Source organism: Periplaneta americana, chromosome 2 (genome assembly GCF_040183065.1).
Source record: "Periplaneta americana isolate PAMFEO1 chromosome 2, P.americana_PAMFEO1_priV1, whole genome shotgun sequence".
Lineage (NCBI taxonomy): Eukaryota > Metazoa > Arthropoda > Insecta > Blattodea > Blattidae > Periplaneta > Periplaneta americana.
The window spans coordinates 171,958,989-171,975,658 of record NC_091118.1 but is presented as its reverse complement, the minus strand read 5'-3'; the positions used below and the strand labels follow the sequence as shown (position 1 = coordinate 171,975,658).

General features: G+C 34.4%; 1 protein-coding gene across 1 annotated transcript in view; it reads right to left on the bottom strand.

Moving 5' to 3' along the window:
* Positions 1-15,505, bottom strand: part of Gp93 (heat shock protein 90 Gp93) — a 35,130-nt gene extending 19,625 nt beyond the window's left edge. Inside the window, exons 1-8 of the mRNA XM_069818904.1 lie at positions 15,349-15,505; positions 14,773-14,853; positions 14,412-14,572; positions 11,253-11,369; positions 10,948-11,146; positions 6,757-6,886; positions 4,318-4,429; positions 3,779-3,978 (exon numbers count right to left, since the gene is read on the bottom strand). Coding sequence (XP_069675005.1) covers positions 3,779-3,978; positions 4,318-4,429; positions 6,757-6,886; positions 10,948-11,146; positions 11,253-11,369; positions 14,412-14,572; positions 14,773-14,853; positions 15,349-15,394 — 1,046 coding nt within the window. The 5' untranslated portion in view covers positions 15,395-15,505. The remainder of the gene's footprint in view (positions 1-3,778; positions 3,979-4,317; positions 4,430-6,756; positions 6,887-10,947; positions 11,147-11,252; positions 11,370-14,411; positions 14,573-14,772; positions 14,854-15,348) is intronic.
* Between the last annotated feature and the right edge of the window lie 1,165 nt (positions 15,506-16,670).

Sequence of the window (16,670 nt, the reverse complement as noted above, 5' to 3'; positions counted from 1 at the left end):
ATCAGGAATGTGAGCATATACAAAGAGTCAGCAATCACAGCAACATTTGTCAATGCTGCATGTTATGTTTACTATATTAGTTATACTGTATGTAGGCAGTGACATTCCCAGAATGTCACTAAACCTAAGAGCTCCACAGAAACAAAATTTTAATGTACTTATCCGGATATGTTTTACCTCACCTATTCTGTCAGATTAGAAGACTACTTTCAAATAGCCTATTTCACACAATAAAAAGTCTGTGACAGTTTATACCATTAAATTCATCTTTCTGCGAAGTGTTTAAAAAACTGGGAATGCTAGGCCACTTACATAATATGTTTTCGACTATCTCAAGTGTAAAATGTCAAATAATACTAATATTGAAATAAAAGTCACGATACTTCAGCAAATACGCAGTACAATCTTAAAAACTTTCATCATATCCCTCACGTATTAGACCCTACAGGATCTGTTATGGTCTCATGCCAGCGCTTTCGTGGACTTCCCAATTTCCTCTTTCCTCTTGGTACATAAGTAAGAATCTGTTTAGGCCATCTAGTGCGATCCATCCTTTCGACATGTTTTTTCCACTGAAGTCGATATTGTTGAACAAAATTAACTACAGAATCCATTTTGAGTTCCTGCAATATGTCCACATTTTTACGGTGTTCCAGCAAAGAGCATCCCGCTGTTCGTCTCATGAACCTCATTTCCGCTGTCGTCAGCCTTTGCTCATCAGCTTTTCTGATTGTCCATGCCTCGCTACCGTAAGTGAGGACCGGTCGAGCTAGTGTTTTATATACCTTTACTGAACATGGGAGGATTTGAAGACGGCGTTAATGACGCCAGTGATTTTTATAAATTTAGATATTTTGTTTGACATATCTTCATCAGTGATGTAAGAGAGGTTATAACCTAAATAGTTAAATGAATTAACACGTTCAATTAAAGCATTATTTATCATGATCTTACTTGAAATTGGGTTCTCTCCCGAAAATGCCATGACTTTTGTTTTCTCTTCTGAGATTTCCATATTGAAATCAGAGGCGATTATTTGCAAATTATAAATGGCTCTTTGTAAAGCATCCTCTGTTTTAGCAATAATAACCTGATTGTCGGCAAACATTAGTGTATCGAGAACTGTGTTTCGATTAATTTGAATTCCAGCATGATGACTTTGCCTCCAAATGTATAAAATATGGTTCATATATATAATAAACAACAGAGGGGAAAGACCGCACCCTTGTCTAACACCTTGGTTGATGGAAGTCCAGCTAGTAGTTCCGCGTTCAGTTCTTATGGCAATTTCATTTTGTTGATATAAATTATAAATGGAGAGAATGATTTGGTTTGGCACATTATCATAGCGTAAAATCTCTAAAAGTTTATTTCTATCAACTCTATCAAAAGCTTTTATGAAATCAATAAAAGCTAAGTGGGTTGGAATATTAAATTCTCTGTGCTTTTCAATTAAAATCTTCATGGTGAAATAGCTGCCACAACATGATCTTCCTTTTCGGAATCCATTCTGTTCTTCAGTGATTTATTTTACAACGAAAATGTGACAACACCGCTTGTCATTAAAAAAAATATATCCAACATAAAGCCTGCTGCGAGAGTATTAATTCAACGATTTTTCTATAGACATATATTACTGCTCCTCGTGATTGGAGCAGCATTTGAGAAGGCCTAATCAAGAAACAACTTATCATTTATCTTCAAAAGGAAACACTGGCTGGGTATTAAGTGAATGCTGAGACTATACAATGTTGCACAACAATCTTCAATAGAAATAATAATAATAATAATAATAATAATAATAATAATAATAATAATAATCAAAATAATTTTCTGTATAGATCTTATATCCAGAATTGAGAAGACTTATACCCCTGTAATTTTCACATAGTTTTTTTGTTTCCTTTCTTATAAATGGGTACTACAATGGCTTTTTGCCAACTTTCTGGGGGGTTTAATCCTGCCCATATACTGTTTAAGAAATATAAAAATCGATAGGTAAATTCTTCTCCAGCGTATTTAAAAAGCTCGAAATTTAAATTATCTTCGCCTGGGGCTTTCCAGTTTTTTAAACGTTTATATACTTCAATGAGTTCATCATAAGTAATAATATCTGTTGTGTTGTTGGAATTCTTTAATGTAAGAGAGATGTTTTTGTGAAACCATATATTTTTAAAGTAAGCAAGTAGAGATTCGTTAGGAATAGGGTTTATAACAACATTTTCTTTTATCTCCGAATTTATTTTCTTTAAAATTTTGGAAGTTTTGGGTCTTGGTAATGTTAAATCTCTTTCTAATCTTGAGACGAAACTTAAAAACTTTAAATAATAAAAATACACCAAACATCAAAGAAGACTATCTCATACTCAGGTAGCTGAAATGAGGTTCTTACAAATACGATAACAAGGGCACTGAAGAGATTGCAATGGACAGTTATTGCTCAATTTTTTCTTCTAAGTGTAACCTAATATCCAGACTGTGTCAAAGACAACTCTTTCCTTTGAAGAGATAAGATAAGAGTTTATCGATTAGGCTCTCAAATGCTGCTTCAATCACAAGAGTGGTAACATACGTCTATTAATGATGTTTTAGCATTTGTTGTCCCAATATTAATTTCACGTGGAGTATGTAACAACACTGTCATATCTCGAGTTGATTGATGACGACAAAGAAGGTTAGCAATTTTAATTTCAGTTTCAATTACAAGTCATCTTATAGCTTCAAATTCATTGTCTGTGAATGGTGGTGGTAGAAATTAATGTATACTGGGTGTTCGTTTCAAAGTGTGTCATGATGTCACTGTTGTGAGTCAGCGATTTGAAGAGAGTTTCAGCTTTTATGTCAGAGAAGTTGCCTATTAATCAAGGCGTTCAATCTGAACTTGAAAACGTGTACGGTATGACTTGAACGTCGTAGCAACAGATGGCAGTCTGTACGGTCTGTGTGCTACCATAACCTCTTTCGAACTGTGTATTGCTCAGGCAAGTCGTACGCAGGGTATTTGTTATCATCGGTTGTGTACGGTTACATTCCACAACACAAATCAAATGCTCCATGTCCATGTTGACCGTCGAAGTTAATGTCAACAAATACGTAAGTAATCGTCTTAACCCTCTCCCCATATCCCGACAGTAAGAAAAAAACTCACCCCAGTACATGTTTCCAAACAGTTCACATTCCTGCCACTACTGGAGTTACCGCACGTATCGGTAAGTACTCTTCAGAATGAACGCCGTACTTGCTAGGCAACTTCTCTTGCACATAGGTAATACGCCTCTGCAGAAGTGTAGGAAGATTGAATTGTCTAGGCTCGTCGGCTAGCCACATGACGTCATACAGCGAGCCATGACACACTTTGAACTGAACATGCAGTAGATGTTGGTATAAAAATAGTTGTAATATTTTACAACGAAAATGTGACAACACCGCTTGTCATTAAAAAAAATATATCCAACATAAAGCCTGCTGCGAGAGTATTAATTCAACGATTTTTCTATAGACATATATTACTGCTCCTCGTGATTGGAGCAGCATTTGAGAAGGCCTAATCAAGAAACAACTTATCATTTATCTTCAAAAGGAAATACTGGCTGGGTATTAAGTGAATGCTGAGACTATACAATGTTGCACAACAATCTTCAATAGAAATAATAATAATAATAATAATAATAATCAAAATAATTTTCTGTTAATACAGAATGAGCAAATAAACTGATATATAGTATTGCAACAAACACCATTCAAGAAATATTTTCCGAAAAGAAATGTTTGTACTTACTTTCTTGTCCAAATTGGTTTGTTATCGTTGAGGACTTCCCAGTCCCATACTGTCTTCTCAACAGTCTTAGTTTTTGGTTTTTCTTCCTGCTTATCTTCTTCAACTTTTGTATCATCATCTTCTGCATCCTCTGTTTTTTCTGTTTCATCCTTTGCTTCAGGTTCTTCATCCTCTTCTATTGGTTCCTCTACCTTCACGGCCTGAAAAGAAGAAAAAACAATGATTTCTATAACGGAAATTACTAATTCTGATTTAGTGATAAAATAATATGGCAATAACAATTAACTAATGTGATAATGTTAAAACACTGAAATACTCCAAGAAATGCGACTTAAAGCCATTTTGTTCATTACAAACTTCATAGGAACAAAAGGTCTCCAAACCTCTCACAGAGTATCTCATTAATATGTATGATTATTAAGTACGTATATACTGATATGATTTTACTACCTTTCTTTCTACTGTTTTACATAAATACAGTTAATTTTCATAATTAATATAAAGTCTTGAGAAAATATTGTAATAAATTAACACATTACCTTACTGTTCCACAAGTAGATGGGGAAATTTATGAACTGCGAATACTTTTTAACAAGGTTCTTGAGGGTGTCAGTTTCCAGAAAGTCATATGCTTCCTCTTTGAGGTGAAGACTGAAAATGAAAAATTCAATTAATTCAAGATACCGGTACTTGTAAATAATCTAAAGTTCTGGTATCACTTTATGCTCTTTTTTTTAACACATTGCAACCGAATGAAATGTTCTTTAACTTTTATGTACGTCTTTAATGACCACTACTCATCGAATCATAATAATAAAAACAAATTTACAATAACATAATATTAAGTAAAGCTGTAAATCTCATCGATTTCGGCGTAAAATATACTCCAATGCAACAAATAAGGAAAAGCAGCAGACATATCTACTTGAACAATAGGCGAAGATGAGAAGGACAGCATCAGATTTGTTTAATTTCACATTATTACAGTACTACGATGGAATCACTCATATCCGGCACTCAAATAACCTGGAATTTCGAAACAACGCCACTTCTAAATAAGAAGGAAAATGAAAATACAAGAGAAAGTCAGTAAATAAGCCACAAATTGAAGTAGCAACCTAAATTTTTTTAACGAGACACCTGAAGCTATCACCACTACATAACACAAATATCAATATGTGCACAGCAAAACAAAGAAACATACATCTAGACTGCTAACTTCGCACTGGGATGTGAGACCAGCCGTTATATGCTATATAGGTGTGCAGTATACATACTGAACATGACATTACCACAAAATGCCGATGTTATGTGCCACTTTTGGGTGCACGAACAACTATTACATGAGTAATCTTCAATAGAAACAAGTAACAGAACAGCTAATTCATAGCCTCAGTCTCTAAAAATTCTGAGATAGTTAACGATCCAGGTAGATTTTGAAACAGCAATTGCAAGATGGTGGCATCTATGCACAAGCGCACAATGAGCACAATTCTGCGCTGTGTAACTTTCTCCATTCTCCTGTAACTTCATCCCTGTTAGCCCCAAATATTTTAAGCACCTTATTCTCGATTACCCTTAACCTCTGTTCCTCTCTCAAACTGAGAGTCCAAGTTTCACAACAATACAGAACAACCAGTAATATAACTGTTTCACAAATTCTAACTTTCAGTTTTTTTGAAAGCAGACTAAATGACAAAAGCTTCCCAACCGAACAATAGCAGATATTTTCCATATATATTCTGCGTTTAATTTCCGCACCAGTGTCATTTATACTTGTTACTGTTGCTCCAAGATTTTGAATTTTTTACCTCTTCAAAGGATAAATTTTCAAATTTTATATTTCCATTTCGTATTATGTTCTGGTCATGAGACATGATCATATACTTTGACTTCATGTATGATGGAGTTTCGTAACAAGCTCTTTACAGTGATGTGTTGTTAGCCCTCTGCCCAACTCCCAAGCTGTTGTTGTTGTTTTCTAATGCCAGGCGTTTGACAATAAAGTCATTTGACCTCTTGCACTCCAATATTTTTCAAAGATATTATCATGACCAGCCACTGAAGCACAGATTTTGAGGTGTTCCGAATCCATTTCTTGGTTTGAGTTGCACAATGGGCAGTTAGGGGACAGATATATTCCAATTCTATGCAGGTGCTTGGCCAAAATCATGGCCTTTTGCCAATCTAAATGCAGCTACAGACGATTTTCGTGGTAAATCGGGAATTAACTGTGGATTTTGATGCAGAGAGTTCCATTTTTTCCCTTGGGATTGAGTTATCAAATTTTGTTTGTTGAAGTCTAAGTATGTAGATTTAATAAATCTCTTCACAGAGTAATATGTAGATTTAGTAACAGGTCTGTAAGTAGCAGTGCTGCCCTTCTTTGCTAAAGCATCCGCATTCTCGTTTTCCAGGATTCCACAATGGGATCGTATCCACTGGAATACAATTCTTTTATTGAGTGATATTAATTGAGAGAGCATTTTAGTTATTTCTGCTGTTTGAGAGGAAGGTATGTGTTTAGAGACGAGTGATAGAATAGCTGCTTTGGAGTCTGACAATATAACTGCATTCCTAAATTTATTGATGTGGCATAGAAGATTCCTGAGACATTCACTTATTGCAATGATTTCACCATCAAAACTTGTTGTTTCATATCCAAGAGATCTATAAAGTGAGAAGAGACAGCATGTAACACCTGCACTGGCACCTTGTTCTCCCAAGCTGTAGGATCACCCTTTATAGACTGTCCCTGACTGCTTATTCAATATATTCGCAGCTATCCTTCATATCTGGAGGCAATCTCTTCTATCCACAGCCTGAGGACGCGCCATGCAGTAATTCACTATTTAAAAATGCAATTTTTAACTATGGCTGTTTTTTTTTTGTAAAAGATGTCTCATATGTGACATGATGCAACATTTTTGTGGCAAAATACTCTGAAATACAGAATCAGGAATAGTTTCAAAACGAACCTGACTTGAGTTCCTCGTTTAAGTGTGTCCCCACGAGGATCATCAACAATAGTGAAGCTGGATGCATCCGATTCCCAAATGTATTGTTTGTCATCATTGTGCTTGGTAGTAACCACTACACGTTCAGCCACTGCAAAACAAAGCATCCCATATAGTGCTTGCTTCAAAACAACAGTGTTTACAAACATGCAGTTATTTTTGTGCTCTCTTTCTCAACTCTGAAGATTCTATAACTAGATACAGTGATGACTGCATCTAAGGCTGGTATTACAATATCAAGTTCTTTGACAAAGATCTTTTATAAAATGTATGACAGTGTAATGCGTTTTCTTTTATAAAAGTTTTTTTGATAAAATATTTTTTATAAAACGTAAGCACATCATGTTACCTTTTATAAAAGATCTGTCTGGCTTGAAACCAATATGACAGAACGTAAATGTTGTTGGACTGTTACTACGACCAAAATGCTGATAATGAGAATATGAAGCAAATGAAATGTTACAAAACACAAGACACGGACTACAAAAACAGAATAATAGATGGGAAGCTTACATAAAAATTGCAAAGACTAGAACTGCTGTGCAGGCGTGATCTGCAAGTCTGGACAAACTGAAAATTATCGCACAAGTCTGAACAAACTGAAAATTATCTTCATCCATTCTCAAATAATTTATGTAACTTTTTAAGTGCTTGCATTGTACCTTTTTTTTTTTTTTTTTTTTTTTTTTTTTAGCGAGTTTTAATTGATATAATTCTTGTCACGTCTCGGAATCCATGGTTTAACCCACAGACGTTTCTTTTTCTGTTTCTTTTACAGCAATATGCATACTGTAATATTTTAGACTAATTGTAGCTAAACATACATAGTACTATATTCAAAGATAAACCACACATGTTGGGCCAATTATACAATGTTCATAGATTTGATAAGAAACGTAAAAAATTATATATTACAGTTATATGAACACTAATAAATATAATATAATTATTAAAAAAATTAGTAAAAGTCAGACATGTTTCGGAGATGCTACTCCATCCTCAGTGACTTTACCATGACGGCTGGTTCATGTGACCGAACCACGTTGTTGCTTGGCTTAAAGGAGACTGACAAAGTCACTGAGGATGGAGAAGCATCTCCGAAACATGTCTGACTTTTACTAATTTTTTAATAATTATATTATATTTATTAGTGTTCATATAACTGTAATATATAATTTTTTACGTTTCTTATGCATAGTACTGTTCATAATTCATTTTTGCATATCCGTGATAAAAAAAAGATTTTTTTTTTATTTAACTATAACTAGAGGCTGATGATTCTAGTTCCTTCAGTTTAGGTTATATTTAATAAAATATTTTATGTAGTATAATATACTCAAAATTCTACCTTTTATCAAAAATCTTTGATAAAATATTTTATCATATTCTTTGTCAAACAACTTTGATAGTGCAATACTAGCCTAAAGAAAATACATTTACAATTTTTAAATGGATACTCAAACACAAACCTTAATACGAATTTAATAAACTTATAATTCATTAAATTTTTATCAAATTCCAAAAATGTACTATTCTCCAAAGTTCATTAAGTACCGGTATACATTATGGAGAACATTCTTCTTACATAGTTCAATTGTCTTGCATCCTATTAGATACCGGCCAATATGGTATTAAGGAAAGACAAGACATTATATACCCACGTGGTGATTTTAACAAATTTAGTTTAATGAGTTATTGGTTCATTTCTCTTTCAAATTCAGAACCCCCATTTTAGGTTATCTCGATTTTGGGTATAGAAAATTCACTCTACTGGCTCCACTAGGGAAGCCAGGGAAAAGGGGAGGCAATCTATTTGTTAACCTGTTACCAAGAGCCACTCTTTCGGTCTTTTAGCTCTTGGCAATGGATCTAATAGGTTTTTCCTGTTCCTTGGTGAAGTCAGGATGTAGCTCCAAAACGTTGCATGTTTCTATGTCAAAGTATGACACAGTGCATATCCCCAAAAACCTCTTAGGCCAGGTGCACACAGAATCAGATGCAACACGACACGACATTTTGTCTCATGCTACTTGTCTCCCATTGATTTCTTATTATGTGGTGCACACAGGATCAGACACAGCACAACGCTCGTGAGCAGACACAAGGAGTCACAGAGAGACAACATCGAATGACTGCTAGAAGTTCGTTGCGAGGAGACTGTCTGATAGCTGCAGTATACTGTGCACACGTTAGCAGTGGCTATGATTACACGCTTTCACCATCTACAGACACTATTGTTGTGTAGTGCACATTATTCATAATGGGGCTCGATGCTGCTAAATTAGTTGTTTTAGTACAGGAAATATACGTTCTATAAAATCTTTGTAACAATATCACGACAATAATGTGGTTTCTAAAAATATGTGAGAAATTGCAAATGAGATGAAGGTACCAGGTGAATAATAATATTGATAATAATTTGTAGTAGGCCTACTTCTATGCTCTATACTTACTTACTTACTGGCTTTTAAGGAACCCGAAGGTTCATTGCCGCCCTCACATAAGCCCACCATTGGTCCCTATCCTGAGCAAGATTAATCCATTCTTTATCATCATATCCCACCTCCCTCAAATCCATTTTAATATTATCTTCCCATCTACGTCTCAGCCTCCCTAAAAGTCTTTTTCCCTCTGGCCTCCCAACTAACACACTATATGCATTTCTGGATTCGCCCATACATGCTACATGCCCTGCCCATCTCAAACGTCTGGATTTAATGTTCCTAATTATGTCAGGTAAAGAATACAATGCGTGCAGTTCCGTGTAGTGTAACTTCCTCCATTCTCCTGTAACTTCATCCCTCTTAGCCCCAAATATTTTCCTAAGCACCTTATTCTCAAACACCCTTAACCTATGTTCCAAGTTTCACAACCATAAAGAACAACCAGTAATATAACTGTTTCATAAATTCTAACTTTCAGATTTCTATGCTCTATACTTTCATTCATTATTGATTTAATATATTATTTTTCTTCATTGTGAGTCGTGAAGTAGTCATTAACATACAAAATGACGTTTGTGCACTACATTAGTAGTATTTAATTTTAAGATTCTTTCAATTCTATAGATTTTTAGGCATATTAGGCATCCTTAGGAAATAATAACCAAAAATACAATGGAATTTCTCATATAGACAATCCTCTTTCAATGACGCCATTTTCTAGCCTAGGCCAGTTTTCTAAACCCACACAGCCAGCAAATCAGTTGTCGCGAGCAGACCGTGTTAACAATTTCATCTTGTTTTGATTTTCCGATAAGCTAACTATAATGTAATAAGTTTCAATTAGACCATCTATGCTTATCTTATGTTACAAATATAAGTTTTTTTTATTGATTTGTCACATTAATGTTTTCGGTACTATGTGTACCATCTTCAGATGTATACTTGATGCTAATTATGAACCAGGCCAATAGATGCATGTATCATGGACTTGAATGATCTGTGTTTGTGTACGTAATATACTATACCCATGATCAATTACTGTGGTTACGTACATAAATACCATAAAACACTTATATGCTATTAAATAAGTAAAACAAACAATTAAAATCAATTGTTTAAAACACCATGGTCAGATAAGAAATCTCAAGGTCTAATTTATATTTATTCAAAATACAGTACAACTAATATAGTGAAATTTTAATAACTTATTGTCCCATTAAACTATCTCGACAACACACATCAACAATATCATATAACCAAGATCACGTCATATCAGAAACGACCACAGTGATTTAAATAATTGATTTTAATTGTTTGTTTTACTTATTTAATAGCATATAAGTGTTTTATGGTATTTATCTACGTAACCACAGTAATTGATCATGGGTATAGTATATTACGTACACAAATACAGATCATTCAAGTCCACAATACATGCATCTATTGACCTGGTTCATAATTAGTATCAAGTATACATCTGAAGATGGTACACATAGTACCGAAAACGTTAATGTGACAAATCAATAAAAAAACTTATATTTGTAACATAAGATAAGCATAGATGATCCAATTGAAACTTATTACAGACCGTGTTAAGCTGTCGTGAGGCGTTGTAAAGCAAAACATCGTGTCTCGCCGTGTCTCATTCTGTGTGCACCCAGCCTTACCATGCAAGATTCAAATCATACTAATCTGTTTTTCTTCTTACCTAAGAAAGAGGAATAAAATCCAACACCAAACTGTCCAATCAAATCGTTCATGTCTTGAGCTGTTGAGGCTTCTTGCATCTTGCTTAAGAAGTCAGCTGTACCAGACTTCGCTATTGTTCCCAAATTATTGACTAGATCAGTTTTAGTCATTCCAATACCAGTGTCAATAATGTGTAATACGTGATTGTCTTTATCTGCCTGTGAAAGATAATAAAATATGTTATATTATTTCATTCAATATATGTTTCCAGGGCAACAATAGCAATATGCTCAACCTTAATACTGACAATGTAAACTATGTTACCTTTATTTTTATTGATAATTCATCTGTTGTGTCGAGAACTGACTTATCAGTGAGGGACAGAAGACGAATCTTGTCCAGAGCATCAGAAGCATTTGAAATTAGTTCTCGAAGATAGATCTGAAATCAAGAAATAAGGTACAGTTTAGATGACCTTAAATGGATTACAAAGATCGACATTTTCCAAAATTTAATCTGAACTTGTGAACTATTGTTATATATAATTTCTGTTCTTATTACAGCACTCACTCGTAAAAATGTTTCACTTATTTGCAGACATTTTTCTGTTCTTTCATTATTAATATAAGATCGTCCAAGTTCTTTCAATTATTATACAGACAGGAGTATTTATGGAGATCTGAGATAGCAGCCTGTTACGTGTTGGAGGTACGGCTGGCTGGTCACTAGTGTGAGACATGGGCATGCACACACAAAGAATGACACTGCAGTTTTGAAATCAGATGCTAGCAATATTTATTTATGCCTATAATAGGGCAAGCCCCAATTATAATAGACAGTACAGATATTCGTTTACAAAAAAAAAAAAAAAAAAAAAGATAACATGAAAAAAGAAGAGATGAAACAGATACAAGTGTAAATACAAATTAAAATGGAAAATGAGAAAAGGAAAGAAAAAAAAAAAGAACAGACAAATAGATACTACCTAACTGAGAGATACAGATATAGATATAAATGAAAAATACAAAATAAAATAAATGAAAAATAGTTAACTATAGATGTCATAGCCAAAAATGTAAAATGTAGCTATAATTGGCAAATTACAGAGTAACAAATAGCAATATTATACAAAATCAACTACCGGTACCTTCAGTATATTAATAAGAAAATGTTTGTATTCCATGTAAGAAATGCAGAAATCTAGATCCCATGTTTTACATATTTCATTGAAATTTGAACACATTTTTAACACTGGTGAATTTTTATGTGCTGAAGTGTTTGGTTTTTTATAATATAACAATTGACTATTTCTTAAATGTGATGTTCTAGCGTTAATCTGGATTTGTGATAATATTTCGCTATTATCCAGTAGACCGTTGAATATTTTATATAATAAAAGTTGTTCAGCAAGTAATCTACGACTGGCAAGAGATATTAAATTAAATTCAGCAAGTAGATTGTTGTACGAAACTTTGTTATGGAGGGCTGAACAATGATATCTTCTAAAATACAGATATCTAGAGAATCGTTTTTGAATTTTTTCAATTTGATTACTATGTGATTTGCAAGTGGGTGACCAAATTACAGATGCATATTCCAATTTAGCGCAAACATGACAATTAAAAAGGAGTGTCAAAGTCGAAGTGTTCTGTAAAGTTTTTGAATTTCTAATAATAAAACCCAGATTTTTTAAAGCATTATTTGTTATATGTCGGTAAAAGGTAAAAAAAAAAAAGGTAAAGGTATACCCGTAACATGCCATGAAGGCACTTGGGGGGCATGGAGGTAGAGCCCCATGCTTTCCATGACCTCGGCACTAGAATGAGGTGGTGTGGTTGGCACCACGCTCTGACCGCCTTTTACCCAGTACTCAATTTTATGGGAGGCTGAGTAAACCTCGGGGCCGTTCTGAAAGTTTGGCAACGAGAAAAAAAACCCTGTCACCAACTGGGATCGAACCCCGGACCTTTCAGTCCATAGCCAGCTGCTCTACCAACTGAGCTACACGGCCAGAGTAAAAGCTATTTTTCTTAAAAGTTTGTACCACTCAGTGTTTTGTGGTAATGCCATATTCGTTTGGCTACGTGAATGTATCTGTACAATACATAGGTAGGCTACATACATAAATACATACGAAAAAGAAAATCCTGTGTGGCAACAAAACGCGAATTTCGAGTGAAATTTCCTAAAGGACCTGTGCTTAGTACCTGTATAATAAGACTATAAAACGTTTATGTGGACAGGTTCAATAAACGATCGTAAAAAAAAACCTTGGACAGCATATTCTTATAGAAGAAAACTTAGACGAGACTGGTGAAAGACTAGAACACAATTCTCAAAAATTTCTTAGGCGTTTGGCAGAAACCAGAACGAGTAACCTCTCTGCTGAGTGAGCAACAAAATTAGCCTACTTAAATTAAAGCCATACAGAATTCCAAACCGCAAGACCCTATTACTAGATTTAATTTTTGTAACTTAATCTTGCAGAGACTCAATGCTTGAGAAATCGATCACACCATAAACAAATTCAAAGACTACATAAAAATTGCTGTAGAGTCACTCAATAGTGAACTTGTGAAAGGGAATATCAATTTCGTAAAAAGATGTCAGCAATGTGTTCCAGCAAAGGAGAGACATTTTGAGCAACAAATATGAGCTAGGTTTGCAAGTACAAATTCTACAACTCTTATTACAAGTGTTGTATCAATGCCAGCGATACAATGTACCTTGCAGTAGCCAAGCCATAGCTTGGAGGGGACTGGCATCACCTATCTCCGGATCACGATAAATGTTCCTCACTGTATATATTTCCTAAAAAGTTCATTTTTCCCCACAACGCATACGTAGATGTGATTCTGAACCAACACACAGAAATACTGATTTTTTTTTTAATAACATCTGACATTTTCTGTTTTATCTTACATTTAATGCTCAGTAGGCCTATATACTCATGGACATTTCTAAATACCGAAAAACCCTTTTTTGAAATGAAAGAGCTTTTCATAGAGTTTACTTAATATGCTCTAATAACATCTTCAAATGTTACACTCGTAATTACGTAATTATTCACACCTTACAAATTGCTACATGGGCGAAGTTCTGACTGAAAGCGAGCGTTGGATGGAGTGAGTTGGATTATGTTGCAGTTGATTGGTTACATTGTAGATTCATTAAAAATTTCGAACTAATTTCCTCTCCATGTGACACAGTGGTTCATTTGAGCTCGAGAAAAGAATGACCAACAGTATGTAAAACTTCAACACATATATAGTCTATCATTTAGAACTAGGAATGGGTAAAAATTTATATGAAATTAATTCACAGATTACATTCAACTCCAACATTTCTAGGGAAACATAGGTATATTCATGTAGGCCTACATACATTTGCTTGGTGAGACAGAAATGACAAATCTAACCTAAATACAAAAATGCTAAACGTTTAGGAGGAATAGCGGTTATAAAAACTTATTTTATCTCTCACCTCTTTGTTACGATACAGAGAATTAATGATCAGTTTCATCATCCTATTTACTTCAGCCTGGAATGTAAACTTTTCTGCTTTCTCTCGCAGTTCTTTCATCTGAGCCACGTTCAGTCCATCAAGTTTAATTGCTTCTTCTTCCCTCTTCACTACTTCATCATCTAAGAAATAAAACAGACCTTTCAGATGAAATTTCACATTCTGCTAAAAAGAACACCTGTGAACCCTAATTGAATCATGCAGTTAAACTTCAGCATGCACAAATTCAGAAATTAAATATACCAACAAGACAGATTATTTAGCGTATAGAATCCCTTGATGTTGAAAGAAACGAAAAAACATTTTCGTGAAAATAATTTACCTGTTCTTGATCCTTCTCGACTTGAGCCAATGTCTGCTTCTACTGTTTCTGTTTCCGTGGCATCTTCTGCCCGAGAAAATCCTTTAAATAAAAATTGAGTCATCAGTCAAACTTCAACAAATGTAGAAGGATATGGGCGACGAAGGTTGAGCCGCAGGGATTGCATGAATTTAATACAGGATTTGGTACACTTATAATTAGCGATAAAATACATTCGTTGACGGAGATGTATCAGAACAGTAATGGATTACATGTGTCTCCTAGATTGTAAATATGTTAACATTTAAATGAGGTACCTTTAAATTTAAAGGTTAGCTACAATAAGCACAGCAAAAATATTAAAGGAAAAACTTTCGACTGTGCAACGGTGGCATTACATATTGAAAACACAAATCACTATTCAACATGCATCGCATTAAATCCATTAAAACGTATACAAATAAGATAAAAATGTTTCAGTTTTTTAGACAACTCTAATTTCATAAAGTCAAAACACCGGCTCGTCGATGGCATGGTTACAATAACATATAAACAAACACTAAAACTCAAATAAAATTCGTATCTGCTATTTCTTACCTGCTAACAAGAGGGCACCTAAAATACAGAGTAGAAAGGTCCTCATTTCTGTCTTATTTACTCCACAATTCACAAGCCACTATCTCACACTGTTGTTTCCTTCGATGACAATAACCAACAAATGATTCTAGAAGGTATTCATTTACGTACTCGTGTACAACTAACCAATCACACTCTACCACGCATATGTACCTCATCCAATAAAGATCTTGCACCCCATTCCCTTTATCCAATCAAGAGCCAATGGGTGGTTGCACGTTGTCCAACTGGCTAATTTCTATTGGTAGATGTTCCACGAGGGAAATATGAAGACACAAACTGTCATTACACTAATTTCCTCACATTTTGACCTCAATTAACTCTAAGGACTATTTATGAATATTACTGAACTAACTTAATTTCGCAAGTTCCACTAATATTACTTCTAAAGAAATCATATAATGAGATTTCGTAAGCAACGGTTTTAATATTTCGCGTTTTACGAAATTGCATCTCGTGTAACAAACAGTACTGAAATGCGAACATAGATGGCAGAGAAGTGGCCAGTGATGCAGTGATGTTATGGTTCAGGTTCGCCATTTTTATGCAAAAACAGAGAATCACTCCGTACAGTGTACTGTAGGTGACTCTGATAATAGCAAAATTGATCCTCTTTCCCAACATTCTAAGCCGTCGAAAACTGATAAATGAAACATCAATTTCGGGTTTTCAAATAACGGAAACCAATAAAATCTCTTTCAATACTTAATACCAAAGACTTTGGTGTTTTTCCTTTTGTGGCCTTACTCCATGTTCGACATACTGTAGGCCTATATGTTGATATAATTATATTAAGTCAATTTCCATTATACAAGGAGTCAATGACTTGGTGGCCGGAATTCCACAATATATGCGAAGAATCTACGTAAAGATTTTGGTCCTACAGAATTAAAACACTAGAGGAAGGGGATTCGATCCAGTGCTGTGGATTGAACTTCGGCGTAGCTCAGTGGTTAGAACATTTGGTACGATCCCCAGCATCGGAGCGAATTTTTCTCCTCTAATAACCATTGTTACCACAACAGATAAATTCTGTAGGACCAAAAATTAATCTTTACGTAAATCACATTGTTTAGTGTTACGAATAACGTTATTTTATCAAGTAGAATCATTTACTTTGTCAAAAGTACAACATTCCCCCATAAGGATATACATAAATATACTTGGACTTCTCCAGATGGATTGACACACAACCAAATAGATCACATCTTGATAGATAAACGGAGACATACTAGTATAGTAGATATTCGAACTTTCAGGGGTGCAGACTGTAATTGTGACCA